Source organism: Branchiostoma floridae, chromosome 12 (genome assembly GCF_000003815.2).
Source record: "Branchiostoma floridae strain S238N-H82 chromosome 12, Bfl_VNyyK, whole genome shotgun sequence".
Classification (NCBI taxonomy): domain Eukaryota; kingdom Metazoa; phylum Chordata; class Leptocardii; order Amphioxiformes; family Branchiostomatidae; genus Branchiostoma; species Branchiostoma floridae.
The window spans coordinates 7,759,150-7,769,666 of NC_049990.1; the positions used below are offsets into that span (position 1 = coordinate 7,759,150).

General features: G+C 40.7%; 1 protein-coding gene across 3 annotated transcripts; it reads right to left on the reverse strand.

The window, feature by feature from the left end:
• Positions 1-461: 461 nt before the first annotated feature.
• LOC118427495 (alpha-2,8-sialyltransferase 8F-like) lies at positions 462-7,015 on the reverse strand. Of its 3 annotated transcripts, none has more exons than XM_035837323.1 (8): positions 6,853-7,015; positions 5,532-5,642; positions 4,936-5,085; positions 4,447-4,591; positions 3,600-3,712; positions 2,469-2,561; positions 1,492-1,757; positions 462-1,302 (listed from the first exon to the last, which is right to left on the reverse strand). In XM_035837323.1, the coding sequence occupies exons 1-8, from the start codon at positions 6,990-6,992 to the stop codon at positions 1,085-1,087; spliced, it is 1,236 nt and encodes a 411-aa protein (XP_035693216.1). In that variant the 5' UTR covers positions 6,993-7,015; the 3' UTR covers positions 462-1,084. The 3 variants fall into 3 exon arrangements, with proteins under 3 accessions (XP_035693216.1, XP_035693215.1, XP_035693217.1); XM_035837322.1 differs by having other exon boundaries at positions 5,532-5,648; XM_035837324.1 differs by lacking the exons at positions 5,532-5,642; positions 6,853-7,015 and adding an exon at positions 5,178-5,263.
• Between the last annotated feature and the right edge of the window lie 3,502 nt (positions 7,016-10,517).

The window sequence follows — 10,517 nt, forward strand, 5'->3', positions numbered from 1 at the left end:
TGTTTCTATTGTATCACAAGTCGTTGGACAAGATGCCATTAGAGTCGGACTGGCTGCAAGTCATTTTTTTTCGGTAAGAGGCGCTGTTGCACTGTTTTGTTTCGTCAGCTGGTTTGTTGAGGTCATAAGCAGGTCGATCACAGATTGCGCCACTGCCGCGCGTGTACGTTGTTGTCAATCAAAGTGTTCTTGGTGCAATGAGGAGCTTTTTTCTTCTTAAAGTTTGTCTTTCATGAGTACGATATGAACTGGACACGCACACATACACACACACACACACGCACGCACACACACACACACACACGCACGCACACGCACGCACGCACGCACGCACACACACACACACACACACGGTGCCTTGCAGTGACTAGAAAGGAAGCCAAAGACTGTACCTGAAGGCTCGCAATTTAGCCTTTTGGTTGTCGAGAGTTTAGTAGTAGATAGTAGTAGTAGTAGATTGGTTTTTATTCACTCACAAAATATACATAAAATATACAAGGCCTCGCAGTCAAACCATCAAGGTTGACTGAATTGTGCCTGTACTTCACAAAGGCTGCATAATTGCACCATAATAGCACATTAGGTAATTACAAGCATTGTTATAAATTTGATTTAAAAAACGTACGATTACCAGAACCATTAAAATCTACATATATAGACAGTACAAAACAATGTCAAACGATCAACTTTCATCATCACTACAACAGACAGACGGTTGGTATTGCACTTATAGTGTATCATTGAGTAGCTTAGTCATATAAGGCAATGCACTTTTTCTAAAGCGTTCGGTTCTGATTTTGAACTTGTCTAGCTGATCGCTCGATCGTGTGCAGCGACCACTGATGTCCCCCCGTCGTGCGGGAGACCAGTGGTTTCGAATTAATGAACCAGTCCATAAAATGCAAACAATTTATATTAGCAGCTATACATACAGACAGTCGTAATATATCAGAGTGTACTTTAGATTGAAAAAGCTAATTATATAAGCGACTGTCATGTATTATCCCGAGGAAGTGTGTGCTTGTACGTGTATTTTGAAGGAAAAAAATTCATCTATCTACTTCTATTGCATAACATTGTTCGCTCATTGACATTCGTGGGTTGTCAGACGAAGAACCCCGGTGTTGTGGAGATGCTGAAGTTGCCTGAACTCATCCGATATTCTGTGAAATTTTGTGGCGAAGGCATTGTCGTAGTAATGCTCAGTCAGACGTCTGTTGTTCCTGTCGGAGTGGAAGGGCCAGAAGCCGTACAGGTGCACCTCTTCGCATATTTGTGTGGCCAAACCCACAAACAGCAGTCCTAGATGATCATAAATAACGGAAATTGAGTACAAAAGAATAAATGGATTTATAAGAATAAAATACACAGGAAAGGGAATGTAGGATGACTACAGATTAACTGATACAAAATAAAAATAAGGATTGATAAAACCAATTATTCATGCATTTTGTATGATTTATTAGTATGTTGCAGCTTAAGATAACCCACCTGACGACGCCTTCTGCGCCCTGATGCCATTATTTTTCCAAAACGATTTCATCGATCCTGTTACACGTGGATATGGTAAGATGACTTGGTTCCGGGCGCTGTTTCCTTGCAGAGCCTGCTGTGCTTTGAAGGCGTGATCAGCGTTAGTGGCAGTTTCAAAGGCCCAGATCCAGAGGTAGCTGTCTCCGTATACTGACAGGTCAGACATCAAGGCTCTAACGTTTATAGTCTTTACCGTCACCTTTCTTGTTCCTCCATAGTTGTACCTAGACAAAATGAAAAAAAATAAGTCAGTGTCGATTCACAACTGCAAAGTTTTACATCACACACATACGCACACACACAAAAACAAATAAAAACAAAATCACACGCATCTACAAACACACCCAAACACGAATTCCAAGTAGTGACTTTGCTAGCGACAGACAATAGTAATAATCAACATGAAAGAATTTTTACACGCTTTTTGATAGTACATGTATACATGCCCATTCATTCTCATGGTTGCACGTTGTATATATACATATAGTATATATACGGGCTAGTAATATGTAGATGCAAAACAACAATTATTCAAAAGTCGACATGACATGACATGAAAAGTACATTTAACAGTGTATAAAGGCCTCAATTACACAGAGAAGAGTCAGTTAACGCTCGTGTACATCTGGCCATAGTAAAAGCTGTTTTGTGTCTTTCGCCAAATGATGGCCTACTGTAAATGCAGAAGTTTTCGCGGTGGTATTATTTTCGCGTTTTTCCCGTTGCCAATTCATCGCGAAGTTAAAACCACCGCGAAAATGTATCCATGGCAGCAAGACAGTACAGTGCATAGTGCTACCGCGAATTTAAAACCAACACAAACAATCATTTCCCCGCTACAGCGAAATTAAATCCTCACTTACTTAAATGCATTTCAGATCCTGTATTGCCATTCTCTTTTTAAATCTTAACATGATGACACATAACTAAAGTACCTGTATCGGATCATAGAGGGGTTGATGGTGATCAGATTGGTTTTCTGTCCAATGTCCTCCAAATATTCCTCGTACATCGGAGCCATGTTGAACCTACCGGTTATGAGAATACAGAGATGTGTATTGAGCAAATTTATGAATATAAAAGTAACTCAGTTGAAAAGTTGCCGTCCACAAGCAACTAATAGACATAGCAAAATAACAAGGTAATACTCATCAAATCAACCATCAATATACCCAGGAAATACTCATCAACAAACCATGCAGGTGATACTCATCAACATAACCAGGCGATACTCATCAACAAACCATGCAGGTGATACTCATCAACATAACCAGGCGATACTCATCAACAAACCATGTAGGTGATACTCATCAACATAACCAGGTAATACTCATCAACATAACCAGGTAAAACTCATTAACTTAACCAGGTAATACTCATCAACAAAACCAGGTAATATTCATCAACACAACCAGGTAATACTCATCAACAAACCAGGTAATACTCATCAACATAACCAGGTAATATTCATTAGCATAACAAGGTAATACTCATCAACATAACAAGGTAATACTCTTCAACATAACCAGGTAATACTGATTAATTGAATCAGGTAACAATCATCAACATAACGAGGTAATACTCATCAACATAACCAGGTGATACTCATCAACATAACAAGGTAATACTCATATCAACATAGCAAGGTAATACTCATCAACATAACCAGGTAATACTGATTAATTGAATCAGGTAACAATCATCAACATAACGAGGTAATACTCATCAACATAACCAGGTGATACTCATCAACATAACAAGGTAATACTCATCAACATAACCAGGTAATACTCATCAGCATAACTAGGTAATACTCATCAACATAACCAGGTAATACTCATCAACATAACCAGGTAATACTCATCAACATAACGAGGTAATACTCATCAACATAACCAGGTGATACTCATCAACATAACCAGGCAATACTCATGAACAAAACCAGGTAATACTAATTACCATAACAAGCAATACTCGTCACCATAAGTATACAGAAGATCTTCTGTGCTATTAGATCCTACTATACAGCATTTGGACCATTACTTGTACATAGTATAAAACCTAACCTGAACACAAACTCAGAGGCGTCTATCTCTTTTCCACAGCCGCTTCCCGTCAGTATCCCTCCGTTCCCTACTACACTGCAGGTATTGAAGCGTTTGTTCTTGAACGGACTCTCCTGAGTAGAAAAGATACGTGTACATGGTCTTGTGTTCTTATCAACGTCCAGAATCATTTGTGTCTCCTTTGTTTGTAATGTGATGTTAGTATCAATTAATAATGTGTCTTTTGAGCAGTCATAGCTTAAACATAAGACGTTGTATACTGTGCATCTTGCAGGGAGTAAAAGGATAACTACATATTAGGGACAGCTGCAGAAAGTTTTACTGAACAGAGACGTATTCAATAAGCTCATAAGAGTAATACCTGACCCTTCATGTGATTGTCGACGTTAACGATTGCAACATGACCCAGTAGTTGGAGTCCATATGTCAGCACGGTAACTTTGTCAAGGAAAACAGCTGTAAGACCGGACATCATTTGTGTCGTCGCCAAGATTGAAGATTGTTAAGGTGGGGTCATACATGCGTATATATTCAAGCCCGTTTGAGGTGCGTATGAAGTTCTTAGTCTCTACCAGGCTCCACAGATCGCGGGAAAAAAATATATAGTACAAATTGGAGAAATATACATATATGCCAGATGAGTTAGCTGACCGAGAAGTATGGTTAGCCACTCAGCTAACTCGTCTGACATGTTATGTACACGTTTGTCCAATTTCTATTATTTTGCCGGCGACCTGTGGGGCCAGCTGGTGGAGGCAAATACTCCCATGCGCGCCTCATACGGACTTAGATATATACGCACGTGTGAACCCACCTTTAGGAAGGAAAACTAAGTGTCCAAACCTACTTTAGGAAATCCCCTTAAGACGTCTGATGGCACCTTGACGATCTTGGGTTTCTTGCCGTAGGTCTTTAGAACTTTCTTTACAACATTTCCCTGTGTGACCAGAAAGTTCCCGTTCACATAGCGACTGTCGCTTACGATCCTGTTCCTGTGAAATTAAAAAGGGTCATGAATTGCAAATTTCTACCTATTTTGGAGGCAAAACCGATGAAGGTGCTCTTGCTTATATTTCCAATCTTTGGCAATGTCTTTATAAATTGCATTATACGTATACAGCATTTAGTAATCGCGATATATTTTATTCTCATCATTTACGCAGGTTTGTGTGCACTATCAAACAAAAAAACTTAGCAGTCCCCTTTGACAAGAATTTTGAAAATTCCAAGTATTCTCTTACGCCGTAACGTCACGCGCGTTCTTAACCAACCAACATGGCGGAAGCTAAATGACGTCAAAATCTGCCAAATGACAACTCGAGAAAGTGACTCGTACCGAAATAAATCTGCAGCTGTTTTGTTATAGACCCATCCAGGTGCCTCCGTCGGTATGGACTGCACAGCTGCCTGGTCGGCCAGGAACTTCTCCAGAGCAACCGATTCCTTCGGTATGTACTTCGCGTAAGGTCCAAATTTCTGCAATGGCCTTTAGAAACAAAGCAAAAATGTCTGCATGAATGGGTGCATCACTATCTCAAGACGAGTTAACTCTAACCACTAATACCAACCCAACTTTACCTGCACTGACACATACAAGTACATCTCGTAGAAGTAGGAGAGTTGTGTTTTCACCTTAAACGTAATCAATGGCCTCAACATAAGCCTTCTCACATTAGTTAGGACGCATGTGCGGCGACAGGAATTCTAGGTAATATGTCAAAGGGTAAGGCACACAAAAAGCAAGGACGTTGCAAAAAGTAATCAGTTCTTGTCTTCGCCATTGTTCCAATTTGCATAACAATGTCCAGACGGGTTTTGTTTTCTTTTTGTGTGCCTTACCCTTTGACGTATTACATGGAATTCCTGTCGCCGCACATGCGTGCTAATGTTAGGGCTTATTGTAAAAATTTTGTGTCACTTGTTCCCCTGTACCTTGTTTTTCCAGCTTTAGGCTGTTCCATGGGTGAGTCTGCAGTACCGGTAATGCCCTCGAGTCCTTCATCACTGTAGTCACTGTCTGCGTCGTCGAGCTCGAGGAGAGAGCTGAAACTACATCTTGTTTACTATCAGTTTAGCAGCGATACACCTTTCTCACGCGGTGGCCATGATAGATCCAAGACGAGGTCAATGAGGCAAACAGACAAAACGTATTTCTAAAATCGGCTCCCATTTAGTTCTCCCCCGACCCACACATTTTTTTATAATATAAGATCAAATAATAAATATTATAACGTGAGTTATGCACAGAAAGATGTTGCAATTTCGGGTAGCGTAGACTGATCCCATAGTCCATAGAGATGCAAAATAAACATAAAAATGCAAATCTTTGACGGACATGCAGCCATTCTCATATTGGTGGATTTTTTAAAAAATGTCCATGCTTTTATTGGTTGAACTGCTAATTATGATGGACAGTCTTTTGTTTGCCTCTTTGAACTCACTTGAGATCTATCATGGCCGCCGCGTGAGAAAGGAATATTAGGAAATAATTGTAATAAGTATACCCTAATGACCACATGATAGATACCAGCTCGACGTCACAGATATCGTAACTTTTATTACAAGTGAATAAAGCAAAGCAAGGACATTATATATACAGCAGTCACGCCAAGAACTGTAGTCCACTTGTTAAGACGATGTTTATCATCAAACCTGAAAGTACAATTTCAATGGCGTTTTGCTTTAAAATATCTATTTACCATAATAGATAGATAGGATGTTATTTATAGAACTCAGTAATTTGGTCATAAGCAATGTGTCGTCATCAAATCAACCAGGTCATTAAGTACAGCCTGGGCCATGTTGATTGGATTATATGGATGACATCAGCGCGCATCAATTTTCGTTCGGTACCCCCCCCCCAAAAAAAAGGGTTTTCAACCAAGTTGTAATCGTACAAAACAGCAGCATAATGAAGAAATAAATGCCGTACATGTACCAAATGTATCGGAAAACACTTACTACTTTCATGGAATGCCAACGTCAACTTCAAGGTCAAATAAGAAGATGTGAAAGAACAAAAATGAAGAAACTACTGTTCGGTATTCCATACTTTGTGTGTTTGGTCATTTTTAACCTTCCTGACCACTGAGATTTCATACCGAAAGCAACTTATTTTTGGCCAACTTTTTTTTTTAATTCGCACGCTCGCATCACTTTTTTGGGTTCAAAATATGTCATCCATATAGTAAGATCAACGTGGCCTTACGTGGTACTTTGAGAAGGAAACACTTAGTGCGTTATGTAGCCATACCTGCTAGCATTTCTACGGGCCAGTTTTCTCCAGGACAACATGTCACGTAGAGTGAGACGCGCTGATGTGTAATACAGCAGGAATGGAACCACTGTTAGCGGTACCAGCAACAGGACGCACGGTCGATATTGACTTCTCATTTTGTCTCGTCACCAGGGAAGGCCGCATTCGCTGGACATGTGAAATACAAAGGAGTAAGACAGAAAATTTCAAAACAAAATGAATATGTAACGCACGTTTGGACAGCCAGTGGTATGAAGGTATGCGAAGCCAAAGTTTTTACTTTATAAAGAACCTTTCTTTTACCTGTGAGCCCTGGGACACTAACAGGTGAGAAGGGTTGGTGAAAGCCTTTGACCAACCCAAGGAACCTTCCTCAACCGTTAAGGTGGTATCTCACTGCACTTGGGGCACCAGTGTGGGGATCGTTCACCCCGCGGCCCGGTACTGTCGTGTTATTTTCGCCGATTTATCATAATTTAAATATTGCGTAATACATAAAAGTAACACAACAAAATATACAAAAGTGAGACAATTCGTTCTTTATCTCGGAAATTTGTTGAGTAATCTTTCGAACCCCGCAATGCCACACAGGAGCTCCAAGCGCAATGAGATACCACCGTTAGTGCTTCTGACATGCATGACATTGAAGTGCCAATTGCTAAAATGTGTATCCACTTCAGGACAAAGAAACACACCAACTATTTACAATGTCACATAATGACAACAGTACTAGCATAGATAATCACCCGTTCGGCCAGTTCAGAAGGAAGGTGTCACCTTTTGATGACGTCACCTCCCAAACCCTCCAGGTTACCTTGGCCCAGTTCACACAGGGACAATTTTTAGGTAAATACTGTATTGGGGGAAAAGATCGGAACGAACCTTCCCCGCTTTCCGACACACAACAACGGTATATTCTGGTCAGAAAACATCGAGATTTTTCCTCACAACAAGGACGTTATATGACGTCCTTGCTCACAACAATACCTTAAAGATTAACTTCACATAAAAATCAGTATGCCATGAATGCACAACCGTTCTAATCTTAGGCACTGCAAGGAACAAAACAAACGTTGTGTCGACAACCTTGAAAGTTAAACTAAACATAGAAGGAGAAACGGCATACCATGTAAGTCAACGTAGAGAAGCTATTCTTTACAAATTGCGCAAAAAAAGCACAGACAAGATATACTTTTCTTGCGACAAAGCCTTACCTTTGTTGATGGTAACGCCACTCACCCTCAGGCAAGCAATTACTCATAGTCAAGTAGCTTCCCACAAAACAGGCATCAAAAGTTGTTGGACAAGGTTCGTTACTCTCCAAGCAGAGGTTGGTGGGGAAAATGGTGACCTTTACCTTTCATCATTTTTTTTTCGACCGGCATTTTTTGGTGGGAATGCCGGTCTAAAAAAATTGATGAAAGGAAAAGATCACGATTTTCCCCACCAACTTCTGCTTGGAGAGTAGGACAATGTGGCATTAGAGTCGGACAAGCTGCAAGTCGAATCTTTTTCGGTATGTGGCGCTGCTGCACTGTTTTTGTTTCGTCAGCTGGTTTGTTGAGGTCATACGCAGGTCACAGACTGCGCCACGGGCACGCGTGTACTTTGTTGTCAATCAAAGTGTTCCTGGTTCCTCTTCTTCAAGTTCGTCTTGTATCATGAATACGATCTGAAATTCCTACAGATGAACTTTCTATAGGCTCAACTCGGAGATGGCGGAAACAGGAAGGAGCTGACAAATATAATTCCCAGAATTGTAAAGGTTCAAGGAGGAAGTATAACGGTTTCATACGTGCCGAAGCCGGTTCGCAGGTAACGTTAGGTCCGTACAGTCTACTACTAGAATGTGACATTGTACAGTGTGCAGTAGCTCAGTTCTTTTCCCACTTTGTTCATGGTTGTAATGTAACGTTATATGACAATTTGTTCGTTGTACGGAAATCTTGATACTCGACTGACTTTTAAATATTTATCTTGTGTGCCATATGTTTAATATGTAACCTATAACAAAGGGTCTTTTTTGTTTAGTCATGCTTATTTCTCAAACACAGTTATATTCTAATTATTTTATAAACCATGTCAAATCCTTAATGCCACCCTCAACAAAATGTATTTCTCAACAGCGATAGAATAGAATGGAATTTATTTGATTAAAACCAATCCTAGACCAGGCAGAAACGGTACGTACTGTATAACTAGTCATGGGCCGTGGAATAGACATGTGTAACTAGACAATGATAGTACTACAAGCCATCATGGATTTCATTTGATTCCCAGGATTCTCTCCTGATTGTATTGACCTTTGACCTCTTATGACTGCTGTATGAGATATTGAATTCTGGTATCCAGCCGTAATATAGCTCCCGAGTCTCTTCTCTCCTCTTTATATTACCAGGCTAATATTGAATTGGAAAGTCTCACAGAGATCGTGCACGTGATGGTGGATAATTGCCATTGTTATCACCATGATGTAAGTCCAGGATTCGACCCAGTATCCATGCACCACATTTGCGTCATGATTATGTCAATTATCAATTCTGATTATTTCCCCTACATCATACAGTACTTGTGACCCATAATTCTAGTATTATCTGGTATATGGTCTTTTGATTGATGCCGTTCATTGCTATGTCCGCATTGTGCAGAGATCTGTGTACTCTGCCATTCATCATATGGTTCAAATCCCCTAGAGCCTGGGTCTGGATATGGCTGGATTACATAGATATATGTCTCTGTGGCTAAGCGGTAATGCAACCCCACTGCTTGGCCATCTGGATCCAATTCCATGGATCCGTGGGCCTGAGTTCGATCCCGTGGTCGGCTCAGCTTGGACAATTGTTGTAAGGGATTACATTCGTCTTTTGAAAGGGACGTAAAATGTGTAACTAGACAATGATAGTGCTACAAGCCATCATGGATTTCATTTGATTCTCAGGATTCTCTCCTGATTGTATTGACCTTTGACCTCTTATGGCTGCTGTATGAGATATTGAATTCTGGTATCCAGCCGTAATATAGCCGTAATATTGAACCAATGTCTTACTGAATTCGAAGCTGGGTTCTGTTAATGTTATGACCTTGGATCCAGCCGTAATATAGCTCCCGAGTCTCTTCTCTCCTCCTCCAACCAAGTAAAACAGCCTTATGACTCAGATTGGGTATCTGGGTGTCAGATAGGTACTGGCTGTAATAATATACCATTATGGGGTATACATGTATAAAGCAACACACTTTGCATTGATATCAAGAAGACCAAGGGTGATGACTCAGTGTGCTTGGTCTGAAATGCAAGCCATAGCATAGCCACATTTGTTCTATATATGTTACTTAAACATTAGGATCATACTTAAGCTCAATGACTGCTTTACCATGTAGTGATACATGTAATGATGATACATGTATTACATTTAAATTTGGCAGGTAGTTTGAGGAATGTCTGGCAGCAGAAGGAAAGTGCAGTACCTGGACCGGCCACCAGATGGCGGCTGGGGCTGGATGGTGGTGTTCAGCAGTTTCCTGGTGCACGTCGTGGTGATCGGGTCCATCAAGTCCTTCGGCGTGTTCTACGCTGCCTTCCGAGAGGTGTTCGATGAGGGCGCGGGAGACACGGCCTTCATCAACTCTACCCTGGTGGGAGTGATGCTGATTTGCTGGAGATC